Raw genomic sequence first — 26,247 nt, 5'->3', positions numbered from 1 at the left:
GAGCCCCTTCTACTCGAACTGTGAGAGAGAATACATTTTTTTTAAAAAGCCATTCAGTTTTGGTATAGTTTCTTACAGAGCAGTAGCTAGCCAGAACAACTTAGAATAGCATGCGACAGAACACCAAAAAGTTATACTCAATGTGTGTATATATAATGTTATACATGATAGGCATTCTCTGTCATTTTAAAGCATGCCTGTGTCTGTATTTGACACATTAGTCCACGCCTACTTGTGTGCTGGAGGAACTGGTTCTGAGGTAACTGTGCAGTTCTTCATGACTCTACATTTGGTGACAGTACCATGGTGGCCTGAAAATGGCTGTGGAAATTGGCAGATGCTACCAACCAAAGCTCCTGCCACCCAGAGAATCAGTTGCTTTTATCTTTTTTTTTTTTTTTGATCACTTGTTAAACCTTTACCAGCACACTACTTTCTATGTCATTTTTCAATTACAGTATCATTGTTGAGTGATTGATTATATATTATAATTTATTTTAATCTATTACGGACCTTTTATCTCTTTAGGACATGATGAAATGAATACACATTTAATTTTGATAAGTGTTGCAAGATCATATAATGGTAAAATTATACCAATTTATATCCCCTCAACAAGAAGGGTATTTCCTGATACACCACTCAGCAGTTTTTATATTTGAAGTATTCATACTACAAACTTTTGTCTTTTTATTATTCCTAGAGTTTCAAAATAGATATATTCAAATATTTAAAAACTCAAACATTATAAAAGTATACAGGAAAAATCTCCCCTATTTCTGAGTTTTCCAGCATCCTTCCCAGAGGTAATTTGTAATGTTACAAAGAATTTATATTTTCTTTCACCAATGTATATGCGTAGATATATCCATTCCTTTTTCTCCTTTTTTTTTTTTTACTCAAATAGTAGTTATAAAACATACCTCTTTACTTTGTGTTTCTCCTTTAACTGTATCTTGGAAGCCAGTACCTAAAGAGAAAAAGCCTTTATATTGTTTTATATTCCCATAGTATTCTATTGACCATATGTCCTATTTCTAACATTTTACACCTGTAAATCATACTAGTGTATACCTCACTTTATATATGTGAATGTGTCTGTAACACGCTTTTTTTTCTTTTTGTAGTGCTGGTGATTGAACCCAGGGCCTTCACGCTAAGCTACATTTCTAGCCCTTTTATTATTAACTGCTCAAATTGGGCTTAAACTTGTGATCTTTGTGCCTCAGCCTGCCCAGAATGTTAGGATTACAGCATGTACCACCACCATACCTGATTGTAGCATAAATTTGTAAAAGAATTTCTTGGTCAAAGAATATAGTTTGCCAGATACAGCCAAACTGTCTTGTATAGAGACGCATGGATTAATGTTCTGATCTTCAATGTATAGTAGTATCTACATCTCCACACACTTGACCGTACAGTATCCTGTCAGACTTTCAGATCTTAGCTACTAATTGTTTTTAAAAATAGAACCAGCAGGCTGGTGGTGTAGCTCACTACTTAGGATGCTTGACTAGCATTCTCTATAGGCCTCTCCATTCAGCAGCACACACGCAGACACACACACAAAGCAATATGTAATCTAACTGGCTCGGTTCCTATTTGTATTTTGTTTTCTGTAGGTTATCTATGTCTTGCCTATTTAAGTTGTGAACTTTCGTTTTATGGTAGAAATATTTTATTCATAACAAAATTAGTGCCATTATCTGCCATAAGATTTGCAATGATTTTATGCCAGCTTTTTTTTTAAAACCATCTGACCATGTTTATGGAAGTTATGGCCATGCAGAAATACAATTTTATGTTGTCACACTTGTCTCTCTTTACATTGATGTCTTCTACATTTTGTGACATTGTTTGAAATTTACCCCAAGGATATAAAAGGTTTCATATTTTAGAAATTTATGTTTTTCTTTTAAAATTTTTTATATTTTGTTATCTACTTAGAAATTCATTTTGATATGAAATATGACATGGCTTCAGTTCTGGGGTTTTTTTCTAGATACCTGTCTAAACTTTATTTACTGGATGAATTTTTTTTTTCTGAATGGTGTCGAATACTGCCTATGTTAAATACTAAAACTGCCCATTCCCCACTATTACATGGTTAAAATTACAGTAGCTTACAGATTTATTTTTCTTTCAGAATTTCCCTGTTTTCTTTTGTTTTTTTCACATGAACATTAGAGTTATCTACTTCCAGATAGCCCTGTTTGTATTTCCATTGGTATTTTGTAATTGTATTAAATTTAATTTTTAAGTCAAGGAGAATCTACATTTTAATAATAATGCTTCTTAAGAATATGTGTTACAGGCATATCTTTTCAATCAGCTTCAAATAGCTTGTTCATTTATCTATATCCAGGGGTTTTTGTTTTTGTTTTATTTCAACTTTTTTGTTACTAGATTGTGTTTGACTGCTTGGTTACAACAACAAAATACCACAGATCGGGTAGTTTATGCAGCAGAAATTTATTTTCTCGCAGTTATGGAAGTTAAAGGTCCAGGATCAGGGTGCCAGTGTGGTTGGTTTCCTGTGAAGTTTTTCTCATCAGCTTGAAGATTGAGTGCTCCTTTCTCTGTGTGCATAATTTTGGTGCTTATGTCTAAATTTCCTCCTCTTAAAAGGCACTTGTCAGGTTGGATTAGGAGCCACCCACCTTATTCATTCAGCCTTAATTGCCTCTTTGAAGGCCCTGTGTGCAAACAGTTACATTCTGAGGAGCTGCAAGTTGGAGCTTGAAGCTTTGAGGTAGGGAAACAAGCCCCTAATCATGATGAAAAAGGATTTTCCTTTCATATATCACTTTTAATATTTATATAATTTGATATATATTTTATTTGATATATACATACATATCGGGAATCATTTCTGCATTTTGTAGCTAATTACTTTGCTTGTTTATAATAGTTTATTGTCCGTTTTTCTAGGTAATAAAGTCATGTTATTGATAATGATCATATTCTCACTGCCAGTTGTTATAGCTTGTTTTTTGTTTTGTTTTGTTTTGTTTTTGTTTGTCCAGAGCTATGGAAATAAGGCTAAGAGAATGACAGGAGAAAGTCTTATGTCCCTGATTTGAGTGAGAATATTTTAGTGACTCCTGGTGTGACTGTTAATTTATGATACTAGTTTTTGTGTTGAGATAAGTGATATTTTGTCTTTTTAAAGACTTATGCCTTTTATGTTTTAGTACAGTTCTGAGACATCTAGAGTGAGTAATTTTATAAAATGCCCTTTTGGATGAAGATGTTCACATTATGTTCCCTTTGATCTTATAGAAAATTTATAAATAAATTTACTAATATTGAGCCATCCCTGTGCTTCTATATTTGTTGTTAATATATTCTTTTAATTTGTTTATGGAGTCTTTTGTTAACTACAGCCTTACATTTTTTAGGGTAATTTGGAATTATTATGCAGGGAGGTGTTGCTGAGGGTTAAGTCCAGGGCCTTGAATGTGCCAGGCAAATTCTCTGCCCCTAAGCTTAGCCCTTCTTATTTTTTTATTTTTGAGATAGGATCTTGCCAGGATGCCTATGCTGGCTTAGAACTTGCAATCTGCTCTGGCTTGTAAATGTATATTTTTTAATGGATCATAGGAACTTTTCTATAAAACTGTTGAGTCTAGTGCTTTGGTAGAACAGATTGTATGTGTGTGAGTGTGTGTGTATGTGTGTGTGGGCACACACGAGCACGCCTACACATGCATGTGTGCAGGCGAGGCAGTATTGTTGCTATTTTGATTTTGGTATTCTTTGCAGTGTTGGGAATCAAACCCAGGGCTGCACACATGCTAGGAAAGTCCTCTACTACTGAGCTACACCCCTGGTCCAAAAGGGAGCTCTTTGATTACCGTATTTCTTCTATAATTTCCCTGTTTAAATTTTCTTTCTTCTCTGAAGTCAGTTTTGTAGTTAAATTACATTTTCCTACCATTTGTTTCCATTAATTTTCAAATTTAGTTGCCTAAAATTGAGCAAAGTGATCCTAATGAGGTTCCTTTTTTGTTTTGTTTTCTATTTTTAGTACCAAGAATCAAACTCAGGACCTCACATTTGCCAGGCACGTACTATGTTGCTGAGCTATATCCCTGGCTTAACAAGGTTCTTTTAGTTTACTTTTGCTCAGTTTATACCTGTTTCCTCATTGCCTCTGTCCGTCTTTGTTGTTTTCATTCCTTTTGTGTTTTGATCAGGCTAGAGAATTGTCTATCATTTTTATAGATAACTAACTGGGTTTATGGAAGTCTGGTTTCTTACATTTGATACAAAAGTCATTTTCTTTTCTTTAGATTTGCTTTAATTGATAATACACTTGGTTTTCTACTTCCTAGTCTATTAATTTGTTTGTTTGCTTGTTTTGTTTTTTTGTGGTGCTGGGGATCTAACGTAGAGCCTTGTGCATGTAGGGCAAGAACTACCACTGAGCCCCATCTGTAGCCCTAGTCTCTTAATTTGATGCTTTCTTATTTTGAAGAAGTCTTAAATTTTTAGTGGTCAAATCTATCTTTCTTTTATGGCTTTTTATTTTCATGTTACTTTTTTAAAATTTATGCATCATCACTCTAGATAGAAATTTTTATCCTTTTATGATTTATTCCTCTCAGTGTAGAATTTTATTGTGTGAGGTGTCATCTACATTATTTTGTTTCTAAAAGTACTGGCTTGCAAGCTTTCCCGGTAACTTGTATTAAACAGTCTTAGTCTATTTTCTGAAATACCACATTTTGCCATATACGTAACTTTCCAAGTTCTGTGAAAATATTCTGTTCATCTTGTGGGGTTGTATTCAGTGCACAGGATTAATTTGGGAGTAGATATATTGATGTTTTCAAAACATTCAATCTGTGTATGAAGGAACATAAAATAGATCTCCATTCAGGTTTTCTCTATGTCCTTCAGTAGAGTATCATTGTTTTCTTTTTATTCCCTGTTGGTTTTATTTCTGGATTTTTATAATTTCTGTTGATATTATAAATGAAATTATTTTCATTATGTTTCATAACTGTTTTTTGATGATGTGTAAGGGAACATGATTTTTTTCTTTATCTTGTCCATTTTACTTACTGAGCACTTTGATTGTTTCTCTTAGATATGCAGTTAAGTCTTTGGATTTTCTGGCTAGCCTGTTGTCTTTTTTTAAATTACATAAGGTGGCATCTGAATTATTTTGTTTCCAAAAGTATGGGATCACAAACCTTTCCAATATCCCTTATTAAACAATCATGTTCCATTTATTTAAAACACCACGTTTTATTGTTAATACTTAATTGTATTTTCTTAGTTTTGTTTCTGGCACAGTATCTTACTGAGTTGACTAGGACTTCTGGAATGGGAGCTGTAGCCTTATTCTTTACAGCTCTCAGGACAGCATTTGGGCAGAACATCAGGAGCTGTTTGAACACGGACACAGCAAGCTTGTATTTTATCAGCACTGTACACCATTTACACTCATAGAACAAAGCTAAGTTGAAAGCAAATTCACTTGTTAGGTGAAGATTACAACTAGATGATTTCTAAGTGATCAGTGAAGAATATATAGACAGAAGAGTGGTAGGGAAGAAGAGGGTAAGAGAAAGAGCAGGAGTGGGGAGTCAGGGAGATGTAATGTTTTAGACTATAAAATGATCATTGATAACTGGTATCTGTAGAAATGTTAGAAAAGATGTGCCAAAAATAAACCATTGTATTTGCTAACAAGTTTGTGAACTGTTTCATCTACCTGGTTGTAGTTCTTAATTCTGTGCCTTCTTTATTTGTATTTCCTCTACCAGCATGAAGAGAATACCTGTCAAACCTCTCTTCTATCAGGTTATTCTTAGAGTAGTAAACTATCCACAGGTATTTGTTGGGTGATTTTTATGTGAAACTTTGAAGTTAATTTCAGATTTATATCTTTTTAATTTATTAGACCAGCCACATTGTGTTCCAGTAATATAAAGTGAAAACAATAAGAAAGCCAGGAATGATGAATATACACCTAGCATTCTGGGAGACTGAGGCAGAGGGATCACACGTTTGAGTTTAGCAAGCTTGGGCAATTAGCAAAACCCTATATCAAAAAGTTTAAAAAGAGCTAAAGATGTAGTGAAGTATGAAGGCCCTGCAAGAAAGGTAGACAGAGAGACAGAAAGAAAGAAAGATCACATGAAAATCAGGAGGCCATAATTAGCCCACTGATTAAGAATTGCAAGTAGGACACCTCTGCTCCTGTAGGACAGGAGATATGAAAGTTTCCCCAAGGAATATATATATATATATATATATATATATATATATATATATATTAAAACAAAACCAAAAATGCAGTCCTAGAGACATGGGAGAGCCTGAAGATCAATGTTAGAGCCAAACTTCAATGACACCGATGAAATCTAGTCACCAGTAGTAGGTGAGCTGCTTTTTGACCAGGGCCCCACTGATAAAGACAAATGAAAGGGTAAGAGACAGTTACGGAAATGTGAAGAGTGAGATAAAAAGAAAGACAGAATTCTCAACAGACCTGCAGACTGTAATCCCAAAGCAAAAGAAAAAAGCTAAACAGACATCTAACAGAATAAATAATGAAGATAGATTCACTATCAGATGAAAGAATAGGCTGATTTTATTAAAAACTTATTTATAAATAATTATGGTTAAGATTCTCCAAAATATAAATAATAAAAACCACTTTAAAGAAAAAGAAATTATGATAACCAGAAATAAAGTTGGAATAGATGAGTATAAGAACTGATAAGACATCTTAGAAGTGAAGTATAGGGGCTGGGGATTTAGCTCAGCAGCATAAGCACCTGCCTTGCAAGCAGGCAGTTGTGAGTTCGATTCCTGGTACCGATCTAAAAAAAAAAAAGTGAAGTATAAAATTACAGACATTATATCAGTAAATAGAATAAAAAGACCAAAACACACACACACACACACACCCCTCGATCACGTAATTATGTAATTAAGGGATGTTGAGGGATTTTAGTGTACAATAAATAGGAACTGTAGAAGAGCCTATAAGAATGACTGAGAAGCAACAGCCAAAAAGCCAAGATCTGACAATTTTCTAGAGTTGAAAACTTGAGTCCTCAGATTAAAAGTAAAATCTGAATACTAAACAGGAGAAATAAAAGTCAGCCGCAATGAGAAACATTCAGTGCAGTGCAACTATAAAACAAAAACGTAAAAGAGCTCTTTTCCACCTGGGAAGTTGAAAGTGTTGAAGAGAAGAAAAAGAATCTTCTTGTCGTGCTACCAACTCTTGAGAAAAAGCAAAGAAGTCATTCTTCAGGTGAAGGTAAAGTGCCTAAGAAAGAAATTTACCCTCAAAATGCTTGGAAAGGCGAGGAGGAAGCCCATCTGTGAAAAAGCCAAGGGCTGTCTTTAGAAGCATAGACAGATGTATAGAACTGAGACTTGAATGGCAAGGATGGTGGGAAAATCAAGCAACATCTGTGTACCTGCACAATCCAAATTGGTGTTTGTCATCGGGATCAGGTGTCTGAGTGGTGTGAGCCCAGTGCTGCAATTCCTTTACCCTCACCGGATCATCAATAGTACCTTTGTTCTACTCAACAAGGCTTCAGTTAACATGCTGAGAATTGTGGAACTGTGTATTGCATAGGAGCTCAGTAAACAAACTAATATACTGTACAGGCATGGTGTGCTGCATTGACTAATGATCAAGTTGTAACATCCAGCTGAACAGGGGGCTGGGGAGTTAGCTCAGCGGCATAAGCACCTGCCTTGCAAGCAGGTGGTCGTGAGTTCGATCCCTGGTACCAATAAAAATGAAAAATACAAAAAAAAAAAAAAAAATCCAGCTGAACTGAGTGAGCGTGGTGCGGGGCGTGGAGGCCCACTTGAGAATTGTTGCCAACAACATTAAAGAACTGGAAGGAAAGACGCGCTATCGATTCTTGTGGAGAAGCTTGTCACGCTGGTTTTCCTGGTATGGACTCGGCTGTTCTAACAGTCAGAAGAGTCTAGGACCTCAGCGTCCTCACTGAGACTGGCTGTGGTTCTTTTCTGGGGCGCCAAGTCCTTACTTTCAGCGCTGCTTCCTAGCTGCAGTGCAGACCTCTCAGCCTGCTGCCACAGATCCTCTTTGCCCTGCTGATGCAAGCTTTCCAGCTTCCACCACTGTCCTTTGGGCCTTTCCAGCACAGATCCTGGAAACAGACTTGCGTGAGACATGTGGGCCCTAGGCCTCCAGCTGGACTCATGGAGGACGTTGCCATGGGGTCCAGGCCCACAGCTGGATTCTTTGGGTCTCTAGTACATGGACAGATTCTGTTGTACTCTTCCGCTTTTGACTCTTTGAATGAATATTATAAAATAATTCTATAAATTATTTGTCCTATATTCAATCTGTTTCCTTGCAAACCCTGAGTATAACATGTGGTTATGGCAAAATCAGAAAATCTATGTAAAATGTTTGAAAAAAAAGTTTGAACAACAGAAATAATAAATTTAATCTAATATAGATTTTTTTACCCTACAATAGAGAATTTAGAGCCCCCAAGAAATACAAAAATTAACTGTGTCCTAAGTCATCATGAAGTCTCGAAAATTTTAAGTAACCAGAATCATACACACCATATTCTCTGACTATAGTAATTAAACTTGAAATGAGCAATAACAAGAAAACTTTGACTGACTAGGAACTAGAAAATGTACTCTTAACTAAGTCATGGTCTATAATGAGGAACTCTAAAAAAGCCTACAGAGTACATGGGACATAAGGGAGAAGGGAGGGCAGATTGAAAATAAAAACAGTTAATAAGGTGGGGGAGGAGAGTAAGGCTTTTCTACTGGTGATACTGGCCAAGCAGAAATAGCTGTCTAGGCCTCCCCAAGGGTTATCTTCTACATGAGCAAACTTTCTTCAGCAGATATTACTGTCAGCCAATAAGAAAAATACAAAAATATGTTTAGAGTATAGTTGAATACATAGAATATAAGCTTAGTGTCATATTTTGGGGGGTATATCATAAAATCACCACAGAACCTCATAAGTGAAAATGTTAAATCTGTAGAATTATTTTACTGTCACTTAATTTGTTTAAATTTTTTAGAACGGCCTTTAATAGTTCATTTTCTATATTTGAGAGATTTTTCTCTGCCCTCTTGCAGGTTACTCAGATGAGTCGTCCAGACCTGATTCTCTTTCTGATGAAGTACCTGATGGCTCTCATAGTTGGTATTCCTTCAATTTTTTGGGTTGGAAGCAAAAAGACATGCTTTGAATGGGCCAGTTTTTTTCATGGCCGTAGGAAAAAAGAGTAAGTTGATAAATTCTCAGTGTTCACAAGTCAGTTTTTTCGTGTTGCTTATGTTAAAACAGTTTGGATTTGGAGTATTAAGTGTTCACACAAGATTGTAATTTTGACAGCAGCCACCAGTTATGATTGGCACAATATCATTTCATAATTAAAATCCAAAGTCTGATTTTGAGATGGCCAAGTGGAGCCATGCCTGAGGTCTATTCCTTTACTAATTCAGAATATCTGAAGCAAAGCTGATCTTTGTGAAAAAAAATCCAAAATATAATTTTGTTAAAATTAAAAACAAATTAATTCTTCTCTATAAGTTTTTACTTGATCCTCCTGATAGTCCTGTGAAAGTTGGTGTGTGTTCTCAACTCTGTTTTACAGGTAAGAAAGATAGGACAGAAGTTAAGTACCTGGCCAGAGACACACAGGTATTTAATGTTGAGAGATAAACTTCACTTGCATTTGTCTATTATTCTGCCAAATATACCAAAAGTGATATAGACAGATAGACTATTATTCTATTCTTAATATACGTAAAAATATTATAACCTTAATTTATTTCTTCTGTCTAATTGCAGTTTGGAGCTGTTGAAACAAGGCTAATTAAGAGTGATAGCAGTTACATACTGTTATATTTTGGGTTTTAATAAGAATATTTCGGCTGGGGATTTAGCTCAGCGGTATAAGCACCTACCTGGCAAGTGTGAGGTCATGAGTTCAATCCCCGGTACCAAAAAAAAAAGAGTATCTAGTGGCTTCTGGTGTCTCCATTAAGCATTTGGCTTTGGGATTAACAAAGGTATATTTTCTCTGTATAAGGACTTAATCATTACCTACTTGTGATTTATTATACAGTAATTTTAAAAATAACATTATCAAGAAAATCAGAGAATGTTTATAGTCAACAAATATTAGTGGCTCTCCAACCCTTCTACCCTATTACCAAAAATAACAGCAAAACTTTTGTAGTTTGCAAATTAGAATATACTTTCTCAATATGTGATCTAGTCTGTACATGTTGGAGTCTTATTTTTTAGTGAGATTGTTTATGTGATTTTAATTCTGGTTCTCATAGGGAGTCACTTACATAAACAAACACACACGTAAAGATCTATTTAATTTGCTTTTATTTAATTGCTGTTCATTGTCATAAACATTTACTTTTAACCCTTTCATAGCAGTTAAAAATTTGCTCTTGACAATAATTCATCCCTTTAAATATTTTTTTCCTTGGCTTTTAGTATGCCTAGAACTTAGTCTTTGTAATGTTTTGGTGTCCTAAGAATTATAAAATTCCTTAACTTAAAAAAGAGACCTTTAAACCCCCCCCCCAAAAAAAAACAAGAGACCTTTTTAGAAAGGGTGAAGTTAGGGTATACCTTCATTTTTTAGTTGAGGAAAATAGAAGGCAGAAGGGATAGTGATTTGCCTAAAATCACATACTTATTGATAGACTTGGAACTAAAATCCTGATTTGTTTTTTCTAGCACAGGCCTCTTTCCATTGTACAAATTGACACTTTAGGGCACTTTAGGGCACAAATGGACATGGGTTTTTCTTGTAATTCTTTCCTCTGTTAACCCTGAATTGGTCCTAATGGCCTAATTTGGAGGCCAATTAATTTCAAGAATAGTGTCAGTGTTGCACAGCAGTATTTTTGGTCTGTTATACTGGGTTGTTAGTCTGTATCTTAAACACATTATTGTATTTTCTAGGATAGTGAATGAGAGCCGGCAGGTGCTCCAGGAGCCTGACTTCGCCCAGTCGCTCCTGAGGGACCCAAACACTCCTATTATAAGAAAATCCAGAGGAACATCCACCCAGGGAACATCCACACACGCATCTTCAACTCAGCTGGCTATGGTGGATGACCAAAGGAGCAAAGCAGGGAGTGTCCACAGCAAAGTGAGCAGCTACCATGGCAGCCTCCACCGATCGCGTGATGGCAGGTGGGTCTCCTGTGCTGAGTGAAGAGTGGCCGACATGGAAGCAGAGGCTGAATGGCATTAAGGCTTCTCAACTTTGCTGCATAGACTCAGCCCAGATTATTTTCAGACATAAAGCCAGTTAGAGGACTTTAGAACTTAGATTAGATACAGCAAAGTAAGCAATATGGAGTCATCATGGGGCGCTGAGCAGGGAAAAGATTAGTAAGATTAATTCAGTAAAAATGACAAAATACCTGCCTGTGCTAGCCCCTGGGAATGCAAAGATGACTGAGGCATGATCTTTGCTCTTCCTAAGCTCCCAGTCTGTTTAGAAAGCTGGTGTAGCCAACGTGGTGATTTAAGTGCATGAGTCTGAAAAGTAAGTCTCGGCTTCCTGATCTACCAAATAGAAATAGTGCATCTGACCCTTTGTAATATAAAAATTAAATAAGGAAACCCACCTTGTCACTTGGAACACTACCACAATTATCGAATAGCACTTTTTAGTTAAAGTAAAATGTAGGTCCCATAGTAGAGTCCAGGAATCAGCAAACTGTTTCAAACATAGAACCAGATCGTAAACATTTTAGGCTGTGTGAGTCACCTGTGTCTGTGGCCATTCATTGTTCATTTCTGCTGTTGTGGCCTGAAAGCAGCTTGTAGTCAAATGAGAATGACTATAACCCAGGAACACTATTTACAAAATCCGACGGAGCGCAGCTTTGGCCATGAGGCCATGGTTTTCTGGCCCATGTTTATTAGGCACAGTAGAAGAACAAAGGGAGTGAGTATTCCGGTGGGGAGAGTGTTTCAGGCACTGCTTATAGAAGAACACTTGTGGGACGTCTGTCTTGTTAATATAGAGGATTAAGACAATGATAGTAGAAACTGCTTCGGAGCCTCGCGGGAAGACATTTGAGAGGTGACCAAGTGTACTGCAGGCAGTGACAGTGGGAAGAGAGGAAGAACTGATTGCAAAGATACATAGAAGAAATGATGGGTGTTGGTGACGGATTCATATTAGCTGCTAGAAAAAAGATTTTTCTTCCCTTTTTATAAGGTTGGGAAACTGAATGAAAATACTAGTACCTAAAAGCCGCAGTGTTTGCAACCTCAGTTTTCTCAGAATTACAGGAAGAAAAACAGTGGGCAAAGAATGTGCTTACAGCCACATAAAGAAAGCTGTGCTACAGGTGCATGGTGTGAGAGTCAGAGACCAAAATACGACTTCTGCCTTTCTGCTTAATCAGAATCACACCCATTCTCTAGGCTCCTGGTTTCCAATTTCTGTGGCAGTTAATTTTCTGGTTTTTGTCTTTATCGTTCTTTTGGTTATGCTGCTTTCAGTAGTTTCTTTCCTCTGCCAAATTTGTAGCTTCTGGAGAATGAGAGTCGATGATATACACCTCTGTATTCCTCTTCGGTGTGTAGCACAGCACTGGATAGAGAGATACACATATGTATTTATAATGACTTCAAGAGTAATATGGGAGTTTCCCAGAAATTCAGGGCCCCAAACTGTAGAGCGGCCTGCTGAACTATGGTACATGAACTGCTACTCTAGAACCCTCTGCCACACTCAGACCTTCAGGAAAGATTGGAGAGATCAAGATTATGTTGAACCTAAAAGTCTGACCAAGGATTTTCATAATTCCAAAGCCACCTCCTAGAGACCTCTTTCTGCTTCAGTTAACGCTGACTTGACGTGTGGTGCTATCTTTTGGGCCCCTGTCATCATCTCGGGATATATTGGCTGTGGGACTCAGACCCCAGCACCTACCCTGTTACAGAATCCTAAATGGTAATTATTGGTCTTGTGCTGTGTACAGCACACCTACACTCTTCTTGTCAACTTCAAAGAATAACTAATTGTCAGTGAGATGAAGGGTGGGTAACAGAGAAAATGGCAGAGTAAGTAAGTGGAGGTTTGGGAGAAAGTGATAGGGTGGGGAAGTAGGTGACATGCCAAGGGAAGGCCAGGAAGTGTCTAACGAGACATCACAAAACTACTGTAAATCCAGGTATCTAGATTAGCAGGAGCAGATGGCATGGAGAATCAAAAAGAAATCATCTCCAAGTCTTACCATTTTGATTTTAGTGTGTCCAATAATATCTTTTTAACAGCCACAGCAAAATGAGCCTCTTCATTGTTTTGCCTAAGCTTATATTAAAATTACTGTATTCTCATATTACATATTAGAATGTATAGTCACATTAATTTAAATGACTTTCAAAAGATAAATTCGTTAATTCCTACATACACAATTTAGATTAAATACTTTAATTAATTTTCTATTTAGTTGATTCCTAATTATCCAGAGGCAGGATGTTCATATTTGGTATTTGTTCATATTGAAGAACTTTTTGTGAAATATATATATATATATATATATATATATATATATATATATATTTTAGTGTAAAAAATATACTTTCAGTTTTACTTATAATTGCAACATATATTGTTAGAACATACCCATCCATACTTTCAAATGGTGATTTGTTCTTATTTTTCAACTGATTTTCTGTCATTACTGGAATACTGTGTAGTTTGCTGTATTTATTAGAAATAGATTTTCATGAAGCCATTTAAAGGAGAAAGACCTATGAACCCATCAAGAGGACTCCCAGAGAAAACTACATATCAGGTTCTAGGTCCTGGGTGGCTCCCTAGCACTGCAAAAATAAAACAAAACTAAAAATGTATTCATTGAAATTATAAATTATACTCCATTTTATTTGCATTTTATTATCCTAAGTTAAATGTAAAAGAATATATGAGCATGTGAACAGAAAATATTTTAGAAAAGTATTTCTTGAAGCAGTAGAGATTATAAGAGAAATAAAATACAGCCCTTACCCTGAGAGAGTCTGCGGTCAAACCAGAAAGATTAATAAATAGCACATTAGCTTTATAAGTGAAGGACTAATAAAAGATTGTTGCTGACTTTCTTGACCTTGATGGGCCTAGACCTAATAACACCCCATTCGTTGTGACCGGGAATTTTACAATATTCTTGCCTCTGGAGGGGTTCAGTGAGTGAGGATCTCAAGAAGAAAAAATGTGACGGCCGCAGTGCTGCCTTTCAGTCTAAATGGGAACACGCTGTGTGGAGGAGCTTCAGAGCTCAAAGTGGACTTCTCAAGGCTGCCAGGACTGTGCAGTAGGCTCAGGGTTAGGATGTAGCTTCGGTGAGAGCGGTCTTCACCGTCTCGGGGCCCCTAAGGTGGCCAGTTCCACTGTTCGCCAGGCTGTCCAGAAAGAAGCCATTGGCACACACTGTCCTCCGCACTTGCCAGTTCATTCACTAACTTCACCTGTGATTCTCCATGGTCTGTCTTCCGGCCCTCGTCTTGTAGTAAATCTGAGGTTGCATGTCTGCTGATCATAACCAGTCTTCTACTGCTCAGAGCAGTGCCTCATTTGTTCTGCTGGTGTTCTTCCTCTCCCTCAACCTACCCCACTACTTCAAGGAGAAAGTATCCATACTTAGTAAAGCTCCAGGGAGTCAGCTTTATTAAACCTGAGCATTTGTCTTTTGGCAGGCAATAGAGCCTTATCCCAGAATCTGAGGTTACTCCCCTTTTTTGTTATCCATGTCAGACAGTTTATACAGCCTTAATAAACCTGTAGCAATCAAAAATGGTTGTTGCATTCCCATGATTGGTTTCTTACTCATTTCATGAAAAATATGGGAATTTCTGGTGTGTTCTGTTACCTGCTTCAAAATCAACCTTCCCACCACAGGTACACCCCCTGCAGCTACCGAGGGATGGAGGAGAGACTACCTCACGGCAGCATGTCCCGCCTGACGGACCACTCCCGGCACAGCAGTTCCCACCGGCTGAACGAACAGTCGCGGCACAGCAGCATCAGAGACCTCAGCAACAATCCCATGACTCACATCACACATGGCACCAGCATGAATCGGGTTATTGAAGAGGATGGAACCAGTGCTTAAGGTGTCTTGTCTAAGGTGGAAAAGTCGTGCTACATGAAAAGCAGATTCTGTTCTTTGCCTTTGCATGACTGGTGGCTGTAACTCACTGTTACCCTCCTTTCAGTCAGGTGCAACGTGTGTCCATCGGGAAGGTAAATTTTTGCTTTTTATATTGAGTCAAACTCGGAACATCAAGCTATCCGAAACACTAAGAATTACATCACAGAAATAATTCTTTCTAGGTTGTGAAGAGATAATTATTTGTCTGGTAAGCATTTTTATAAACCCACTTATTTTATATTTAGAAAGATCCTAATGTGTGGTGATTGCTTTGTAGTGAACTTTCGTATAAGATGAACTAGTTGTGAGATAACATTCTGGTAGCTCTGTTAATAACACAAAGTTTCAGAATTAAAGAAATTTTCTATGCAAGGTTTATTTCTCAGATGAATAGCAGGTCTTTGTAGTTTTATTTCCACTAAGTGAAAAGAACTGTTTTTAAACTATAGGAGAATTTGATAAATCAGCAAGGGTATTTTCACTAATAGAATTTAAGTCAACAGAAGAATCTGGTTAGTCTCAAAATTCTGTCAAAATATACTTCATTTGGAGATATTCAAGATTTGGTTTAGCAGTGGAATAAAAGCGGAGATGGGCATTTTCCCCCTGTAATTGTGTTGGTTTTTTTACTTTTGTAAATATTACTTTTACTGGCTGTTTTTATAACTTATCCATTTGCATGATGGAAAAATTTTAGTTTGTAGCCATCTTTTCCCAGGTTACATTATTGATTCATAGAAAACTTCATGTTCAGATATGCTGTGAGGCATGTAATAAGCATCACACATTATAAGGCTTTTTGTGATAATCACAGTTACAAAATGGCAAAATATTTTCTCTGTGTTCGTTGTTGTACTTTTCTACAGTGATGTCAGTGACCTTGCCAAAGCCACTGTACCCTGGTACCCAGGCCCCTCCTGTAGTGAGCTGGTCGTCTGCTCTTGCATTGCCAGTAGCCAGTGGGCTGCAACTCTTGCTCCACATCCCTAATTTTAGTTTCTGGACCATCCTTTTTTAAAGCTGAAATATATTCTCTAAGCCAAAAGTGGTGATTAATTTGGGTATTTGAAAATCATTGTAGCTAAATGGAGCATGATTAGTCTTGCTATGCATATCTAGTAATCTTAAAACTATCAAGTCAAAAAGTTTGAAATTTTATCTTGTAAAGTTTAAATAACTTACAGTGTGGTGGTGAATTCTATGAGGCATGAAACTGATTAGAAAGAATAGAAAATTCCTGGAAAACGTTGGATGTATTATGTAGAAAATGCAAGTGATCCTCAACCCCGACTGCAGGTAAGGATGACTTAAGGAAAGATATTAGTTCAATTTTTAAAAAAGAAAATGAACTTTCCTGATGATTCTAAGTTGCAGCCAGGCCTGAAACCTGTTGTTTTAAACTCACTTGCCCTGCCTGGTGATGATCTCATGGAATCACACTGAACTACATGAAATCTAGCTGGATTCAATGATATGGTTACATGTCATTACTTGATACACAGTTGTTTTCTACTTTATTATTATAAAGTGCAGAATTCTCAGCTCTACTCCTAGGGATTCTTATTCAATAAGCCAAAGGTGGTAGGACTTTAAAATCTATATTTATAAAAATAACAAGTGATTCTTACACAGGTAATCCAGGAATCACACTTAGAAAAAATATTGCAGCCTCTAGGGAGGCCTGGCTCTGCCATACGCTAGTTTTTGACCTTTAACAAGTAAGCCTCTCTGAGCCTGGGTCTCCTTGTTGAAAATGAAGATTGAAGATAAATTTCTACTCTACCTACCTCACAAAGTTGACAAATTAATAAGGTCAAATGAAAACAATCATGCAAAAGTTCTTTTGAAAACTTTGTAAAGGATTATGAAATATGAGGGATTCAGATTACCAATGATCTAAGAGGTTTATTTGAGGACCATAGTAGTACATTTCTTGACTTAGGTTTAGTTTGTGTGTATATTTCTCCCTCCCTCTTTTAAGACAAAGGCTACCAAGAAATTGGGTATCAGGAAAAAAGTTTTTATGAGGCAGAAAAATCAGTTTTCTAATAGCTATAATTTATTTTTGTATCATGTTGATTCCTTCAAAGTACATAAATTCTGACATTAATTTTTCCTAAGATATATTTGCACACTTGACCCAAAATGTTATACTTTTTACTTGGTCCTTGTCTTCTTGGAACTACAGTTAGCACTCAAATAGAAAATTTCTGAATTCCCTCATAACTGACAGTAGACTCTTTCTCTGAAGGCCCAAATTATAATTTATTGATAAATAAGTCAATAATTCAGGAAGCTTTCTGTCGATAATCATAAGCATGAAAAACCAAAACAAACATCCATAAACAAAAATAAGCGGTTAAAATAGAAGTTACCAGTTTGAGCTCAAAGATGTTGTCATCCATCACCATCTGCATTGTATTATTAACTGCCAAAATGTTAATTGGTATTCTTGTGTAAGTGGGCCAAGTATATAAACAGTTAAGTGAATACTACTATGAAAACCTTAACTTTATGCCTCCAGATTTGATACATTTATTTGTATCTTCTCTATTAAACAAATTGTTGGTATATATGTGAATGCTATATTGACCTTTCAGTAGTATTTTAATTTTGTTCTACAAAATTTATATGACATTATTAATTCATTGTTTTAAGAAACAGTTTGGACTATATTATTGTCAAGCTAGTGTTCAAATTAATTTTTCTTTTTAAAGAGACCATCGAAGGACTATTGCAAAACAACAATATTAAGTCTCAACTGGATTCAGCCAACTTGAACAAGTCAGGAGAGTTTTATTGCCATGTCTTTAACTTTAATTTGTGTTTAATGTTTTATTTGTACAGTTGACAACTAAGGAAACAATAGTTTTCTCTTGAAAGTTAATATATAATCTAAAAGTTTTTAAAAAGTACTTTGATTTCAGTAATATTGTTTTATCCAGGAATTAGGTAAAAGATTTAAGACAGTACTGGCTCAAAACAATAATTTGTTTCAAAAAACAACCCAACAACCAGCACAGAACTTAGCATGTAGTAAGGTTTTTAATAAGTATTTAAATTCATGAACAGCTCACATCATGAAACTTTTTTTTTTTTATATCGGTACCAGGGATTGAACTCATGACCATGCACTTGCAAAGCAGGCACTTATGCCACTGAGCTAAATCCCCAGCCCCACATCATGAGACTTAAATTTAAACTAAGTGAAATGAGTTAGAAATGCTTAAATTACACCAAATGAAGCTTATTTCTCCTAGAGTAATATTACTGTTTTAATGAAAGAAATATATGTACATGTTGCTAAACTTTTAAATTGGTTTTTAAAAGTGAATAGTGACTCTCAGAAATAAGAGATTAAGCTCTTGTTAGGCTCATGCTAAGTTAGAGCTCTGTGCACCATTTAAGTGAATAAAATTTCTAGCACACCTTTCTGCTGCTTTTTAAAGCCGATTTATAAAAATTCTTAAGAATCTTTTCAAATTAGAAAAATTCACTGCATTTTAACCAATCTCATCAGAGGTAGTTACTTCCTACCTCCTGGAAATAACTGAAATTGTATCCATTGTAGATCAGACTTTATGGCCATGATATAAGTGTAACTACAATTTTTGATGAAACAGCGGATCATTGGCTAGAACTTAGAAGACATTATTATACCAAAATTTCCTTCTGGTGATTTTTTTATATTGCTTTTTGACATGCCAAAGATGCATTTAGGTATAATCATATTTGAATGACTTACATAATCTAACATAATAAAATTCTACCGGGCTTGGGAATTTAAGGATCCATAATTATGATATCAAGTGGACTGGTCATTTAATTTCTTATGTTATGATTTCTTCAGTATAAAATGAGTAGAAGACAATTTTTGGTCCAAACCTACCTCACTGGATATTGTGAGGATCAAATGAGATAACATTTATAGTGTTTCATAACCTAAAAATTGCTGGACTGGTACTGTTTTTGTTAGAATTTAGGGTGATTATAGAAAACAAGAATATGGTCTTCTGTAGTATTTTGGCATTTTTTGTTGTTTTGTTTTTGTTTTTGAGACAGGGTCTCACTGTGTAGTGAGGGCTGGCCTCGAACTCACAGATGCTGGCATTACAGGCATTTGCCACCACACCCAGCTGTGGTATTTACTGTTAGCAGTCACAACAAAATAGGCAATTAGACCAATATTCATTTCATCTAACCCTTAACTCAGTGGCCCTGTTAACCTTCTTTGTTTTAAGGTTTTTTTTCAAGAATAACTATTCTTTTGAATTATTTTGCTCTGTGTGTGTTACACCAGAGTATACTCAAATTTTATAAGGTTGAATTTGCAGGTCATTTCTAACAGAAATTTGGGGATCTCCATTATACATTACCTTTTATATGGAATTGTGTAAGTATATTAGGTTGGCTCGACTCAAATTTGTAACAATATAAAGAGAAAGCTAGGTCCTATAACTTTTTTTCTGAGTCCAGTTAACTATGTTACTTAATCCTTTCTGGTTAAGAACAAATTTTGGAAAGGTGATTACTATAACTTGTTGATTTTAATCATCATCAGACTTTAAGTGTTAAATTATGGCACTGAGAATGAATGTGTATGTGTATATGTGAATTTTTTTAAAAACCTGTGTTCTGTTTTCACACACAAAGTATAGCATTTTTATAGACCGAAGGTTTACAAAGGAACTCTTGATTCTTTTAACCTTTTTATGACTAGTTAAAATGGGAAAAAGTACAATATTTACATTTAATTCAGTTTGCTATGTAGCTAATAGCAGTTTGCTATTAGTTATTCAGCTTCATACATTATTCTTATGTAAGTTTGATCTATTTTATATGAAAAAAATATGTTGGCATCTCTATAGTTTAATTCTCCTCATGGGTATGTGTGCGTGTGTGTGTTGGTTGTGTTCCAGTTACGAGTTTTGGGAAAGGAAGACTAAATGCCCTTCACCTTCCATCTGACTATAAGTCAGTCTCCTGGGGTTTTTCTAACTTTAACCCTATACTTCTTTAATGGTCATGTTGATACAGGATTATACTTTCTTTCAGGATCCACAGCTTCTAGGAAAGAAAATGTTAAAATCTATCCAGAACCAGTCATCTTTGTAAGCATTCTTATTTTGTTGATTTGTAAAGATTTAATGTAAGTTAATAAGCATATTTCTTACTTGGTGAGCTTTAATTAAAAAGTAAAAACTTTGTCATTATAAATATAAAAGAAAGTAAAGTTTTCACTAATACTTTAATCAAACCCTAAACCAGTACAATGTTGCTCCCTGTAATATAAACTAATTCAATCTACGTAAATGCATTGAGGGATTATTTCCTTTACATTATATTCTTAAAATAAGTCACCTTAGTCTGTTGTGTCCTTTATGGATATTTTTATTGGTTTGATCCCATTGTTCATAATTTACTCTCCCTTTAAGTACTACACCAGTTTTCTCATATAGGGAAAAAATTTTTTACCTTATAATGGTTAAGAATTTTAAGTCAGTATTCTATGATTCTGCTAGTTATCATTAACCAGTAAAGTTATATTTTTAAATTTTTCAAGCTTGTTACATTTTCTGACATATACTTTAAAAGTAATAGATAATATTATTAAGTTAGATAATTATTTTATTATTTTTATTACCCTAAGGTTTTTGTCATGTAACAAACTTACATAATTTGTAAATATTTCTTTGTATTATGCTTATTGACATTTTGTTTTTTAACTTAGAGTTTAATAGTTTCTATTTTCTAAATTGGAAAAGGTTTTTAAGGACTGCTAAAAATACATGACATTATTTTAAAAGTATACCAAGATTTTGAGTCAGGTAGCCGTATATTTCGTCTTGCCTTTCTTTTCAGTGAGCTATATAACTTGGACAAAGCATTTACCTCTTACAGCCTCTATTTTCTTGCCTGTAAATGAAGAGAATGAAGAAATCAGATTAGGTTGTATCAAATTTCACCCAGCTCTAATTTGGTTCTCCTTTGACTATTTTATAATTTTAATTCTGGGCTACTTTTATTGTTCTTCCCATGAACCATATTTATTAGATTAGTGTGTACTCTTAATGAAATTTAGACTTACCTTGATAGGATTCAGATATGTTAACTTTGTTTTCCATCTATGATCTGAGTAATTTTTTTAAAAGGATGATTATATTAGAGATAAGAAAAGTGAAGAGTTATAAATAATGTCCTTGACCTTTTTTATGGGAAAAGTCTTTGTAAGCACCTGAAATTGATACACAGAAAAGAAAGTCATAAAACTTGGTGGTCTTTGTTCTCTTACACAAAAATGTCTCATCAGCCTGAGCTTTACACAAATAAACTCACAGAGGTTAGGCTAAAGCATTTGCTTAGCATGTGCAAGGCTCTGGGTTTGATCCTAAGCACTGAATTCAGGATAAAATTAATGAACAATTAAGTAATAACACTGGAGCTCATTTCTCATTTTAAAATGTAAGTTTTGGCCAACATTAAAATAATTATAAAATCTGAAAGAAATTAATAAAGGAACTGATAGAAGTTTTCCATTATAGTTATTCTTCAACTGCATTCTTATATTCTTTGAATAAATGTAGCTTCTGGGTAGTCATGGGCAAGTAAATGTCCTGCTTAAAATAGTTAGATATAAATTAGTGAGGTTTGTTATTTTTTCTGGCTATGCAGGATGTTTCCAGAAAGGCTCCTCAGTTATTGTAGAGTATCGAGATTCCATTTAGTTCATCTTTCAGCAGTATTCTCTTGCAGGTTAATAGTGTTCTCTGAAAAAAAAGGCCAAAGAGCTTCATATTCCTTTTAAAGATTATGGTCTTCACTCTGATCATCTACATTAGCTCATCTCAATCTTTTGAACACTCCGGTCTTCAGATTTACAATACAGGTTTTGCGTTCGAGGTGTGATATAGAGAGAATAGTACAAAATTAAAACAGGAAGGTATATGAGCTTCTAGTGTGATATCTTTAGCTACACTTGTTTCCTTGTCTTATGTCATCTCACTGGATCATCTAACCCTTCTGGCTCCCAGATATTAAATTAGATACCACCCTTTTAATTAGAGATGCCTATATGTTCATGTCATATAACAATGTTTCAGTAAGGGACAGGCCACATCTGTAATGGTCCCATAAGATTATAATGACCTCAGAGGCTTGTTAGATTGTGCGTATACCCAGAGATACTCACTCAGACAAAATCGCTTTGCAACACCTTTCTCAGACAGTGTCCACTTTATAAACAACACGTGACCATATTGTCATGCTATTGAGAGTGCTCATAAAGACAACAAATTTTCCATTTTCTGGCTTTGCAAGTCTTCATCGTCATATTTGTTAAATTTGGACCCAAGATGTGGTTTCTTTGAATATTTTCTGGGTTTTGATAAGAAGATATTCTATAAGATAAGCCAAGTAATCATAGGGTGATTTATATTCATCTATCCACCAATTTCCTATTTATCTAGCTACTCCTTCAGTTTTCAGTTTTGAAAAGGAAATTGACAGGTATCTTCCCTTATTCCTGCCTCAGATAAATTTTCCTTGAACTAATCTTGTCAATGGGGCACATGAAATACTTTATTCCTGACAAGATCAATAAAGCAGTTCTTTTTATAGTAAGCTGAAGTGAATAGATACTTGAAAATAATAATGTGTCTTCTTTGTATGCGAACTTCAAATTTTAAAACTCATGAAAAGGACTCTTCTCATGTAAAAACCTCAATCTGAAAGTTCTTTGTCATCAGGTGCTGTTTGTACCATAGCTGTGAGTTATCAAGCCAACCCTGAATGTTTTATCATTCATCTTGTTGTAATCCTTCCCTTCTCTGGGATAATCCTGTTTCATATGTCTTTAACACTAACTTCACACAATTCCTGTTTTTATTTTCAATTGTCAAATCTTTTTTGAGTTCTCATTGAAGCTTAAGAGTATTGTACATATGAGGGAGTGGTTGCAGTTTGGACAAACACTTTGCAGGAGGAAGATATCACTACCACTGTCCTTTCCTCCAACCCTGACAAGAAAAGTTTATTGACAACTCCAAAGCTAAATTAAACTTGCTTATTTTGTTATTTCAAATAGCTGTGGAAGCTGTTTCTTTGGACTTAAAATGTTTAAATTACAAAAAGACTTTTCTGAACTTCAATCTGATAGTAAATATATATTTATCTACAGTTAATAGTGATCTTCAGTTACTTCACTTTCTGTAATATGTCATACCCAGAGCTCATGTTTATTTAATCTGAGCCAGTTTTTGAGCCTTTTTCTATTCTGTCTTGGCCTTGCATATTATTGTATAAGTTAGATGGGTTGCTGGTCCTCTCTCAGTACGTAACTGTTGTAGATTACTTGTTTTGTCTGAGAATCAAGCCAAGGAGGTTCTTACTACAGGAACATCGTTAAGCAGCATTTCTGAGCTATATGAAATTGCCAGTTTTAAGTCAAAAATGACCAAATGTTAACAATTTCATAATATGTAGTCAAGAAACAACCAAACAAAAGGTCTTTTAGAATATTCATATTAAGCTCTCATCCCAGCTCTTTTTATTGCCTATCAGGCTTTATGAAGGAGACTCTACAGAAAACCAGTCTTTTCAAGAAAATTCTGCTTTGTCTTATTGCTATAAATTCTTGGGTCTTTAAAAGTACTTTATCAAATTAAAGCACTATCTTTCGCCTTTCATTATATACACCTTTCATTAAATCCATGTATAGTTTTCAAGCTTAGATGTTATCAGAGTAATCAAAGTACGTATTAGTCTGTATCACTTAGAGGCAGAGTAACTCCTTACTTCTAGTGTTGACTCAAATTTTACTAAGAATTTTATCCTCTTGGTAGACAGTCTATAAAATAATGAATACTATGTTATATAGTCAAGTGTCTATAAAGTTTCACTTAAACATTTTCTTTACACTTATGTTTCATGGTATAAGAATGAAAGTCTGTGAGTATAAAAATGCATATAAAAAGATGAAGCTCCTGTTCAAGAAACTCAGTTTTTTGATCTAGAAAGTTGTTTTATTAGGTTGTTCCAAACTTAGATTATGTCTCCCCAAATAAATTAGATTATTATGAATAATAAGGAGAACAGCCAACAAAAGCTAATCTAGTGCATAGTACACTCTAGAATTACTGCAGGCATCTTGTTTCTGGTTCACTTTTTACAGTGGAGAAAGCTAACTTTAATCTCAATGATTGTTCAGTGTACTTCTTCCAAGACAGTGTGTTTATGATACTCTGCTCCCTGCCCATGTGCATACTGTGTCTGACCTGCTCCTCAACGGATGCATCCCCGAAACTTTTCTGTCCACCTCTTGCATCCCTAATGTCCGTATGAGTACTTCCAAACTGACCATTTCACATGCTCAGAAGTAGAAATTTGCTTTAACCCATTCATATTAAAACCTTAATGACTCTAGCCTTTTATGTCAGTTATAGAAATCTGCATTTAAAAGCAAACTTGTTGATGTTGCCCAAATTAGCCTCAATGAGCAAAATATTGAACTTTAAAACAAAAGTGAAAATTATTTTGTTAGTGTTGGTGAGGCTCTTTTGAGGCAAGAAATACCACAAAGTGACCTAACTTAGAACTCTGCTCCCTTACCCTGAAGCCATGTGATATCTGGAAGTACTGTATGCTTTCAGTGACCTTGAAGAAGGGAGCGGGTCACTGTATTTATGGGTCTTGTGAAATCAGGCTGCTGATTCTGTTTTTCTCCTTCAGTAAAGGGATGTCTGGTGCATCCCAGATTTCCCTCATCAGAGTCTTTTTGTCTGGACTGGGAATCGAACTCAGGACCTTGTGCTTGTTAGAGACACTTTGTTGCTGAGCTAAATCCCCGGCCCCTCATCAAATATAAGACTGTGTTTCCATCTCATTCTACCTCAGCTCACTGCTAGGTCTCTCTTCCAGCTCTGCTCATTGGTAGGAAATTTACAGGTAAATACCATCCGTCCTTGTAAAATTAAGCTCCCATTTTACTGTAGCCCACAATTGGTCAAGAGATGTAAGGGCAGGAAAGATGATCCTTCTCACTCTAAAAGAGTATTATTTCTAAATAGCTGGTACTTAGCAATTTAGTTTTTTTAAACCCTACACTGAATTAAATTGCTGAGGTGATTCAAAATTGATTCTGGAATTTTAATTTTGCTTTATCATATACACATCTAGTTAATGTTTACACTGAAGACTGTATTTTTGTGGCATTAGTTCTTCCTGTTCCTTTTTTCTGCATTTATCAAGAGTGTTCATGCATTTCCAGATGAGTGGGAACGTTGCCGTTGCTGGGATCTGAACAGGGCAAGTGCGCTTGGTTAGAGCATGAATTGTCCCTCACACAGCCGGGTGTGCTTTGCTCTCTGCTCTTGTAGATTCATTTTGTTTACAGTAGACTGATGTCAGTTTTTGTAAATGTTTTTTCTTAGCACTTTAACTGTGAGTGTACAAACTTTTAAATGTAGTGGTTGTATATTTTGGTTATAAACTGGAACTTTTTAATAAAATTAAATAATTTGTTCTCTTTTCTGGCCTTAGTATCTGATTAAATATAATTTTCTGTGTCTTCTTCCAGACTCGGTCTATTTAAAATATTAACACTTCTGTTTTTAAATTAGATTTTATATTTTTATAGTATTACTAAATATTAAATTAATAATCATATAGGAATCAGTGCTATGGGACATAGATGCATATATAAATATCCACCGTCCTGTATCACATCCTTTGCTCTCATCCTCACTTTGTCAATACAGGTAAGAACCACCTCTGGTCATTGTTATACATGTAGTACAATAACACCACTAGGCGCAAGATAGAAGCTCAATAAATGTCTGTTGGAAAAGTGTATCTATTTTTCTCTTAAGGAATCTTATGTAAGCGAATAATCAGGTATTTTGCTTTTTCATACATAGGAGAGTAAACTAGAATTTAGGATACTATTACTAATATTTCTATAAATATATATTACCTATATTGTAGGAACAAGCCTACAAGTTTGTATCTGACGGCGGGGGGTGGGCAAACAAGGATGAAGAAAAAGACACAGAATTA

The 26,247-nt window shown here is 35.3% G+C and overlaps 1 protein-coding gene across 4 annotated transcripts in view; it reads left to right on the top strand.

Annotated features, from left to right (window-relative positions):
- The window catches only part of Fzd3 (frizzled class receptor 3), an 85,185-nt gene extending 59,465 nt beyond the window's left edge, over window positions 1-25,720 (top strand). For all 4 annotated transcript variants that reach the window (XM_063234970.1, XM_063234971.1, XM_023561467.2 and 1 more), the window contains 3 exons: window positions 9,127-9,275; window positions 10,982-11,215; window positions 14,943-25,720. In XM_063234970.1, the coding sequence (XP_063091040.1) occupies window positions 9,127-9,275; window positions 10,982-11,215; window positions 14,943-15,156 (597 nt within the window). In that variant the 3' untranslated portion in view covers window positions 15,157-25,720. The remainder of the gene's footprint in view (window positions 1-9,126; window positions 9,276-10,981; window positions 11,216-14,942) is intronic.
- The last annotated feature ends 527 nt before the right edge of the window (window positions 25,721-26,247 follow it).

This window comes from Cavia porcellus, unplaced genomic scaffold (assembly GCF_034190915.1).
Source record: "Cavia porcellus strain 051 isolate PalLab524CR breed Dunkin Hartley unplaced genomic scaffold, mCavPor4.1 scaffold_24, whole genome shotgun sequence".
NCBI classification, from domain to species: Eukaryota; Metazoa; Chordata; class Mammalia; order Rodentia; family Caviidae; genus Cavia; species Cavia porcellus.
The sequence above is the reverse complement of the archived record's forward strand: the minus strand, read 5'-3'. Positions and strand labels throughout refer to the sequence as shown.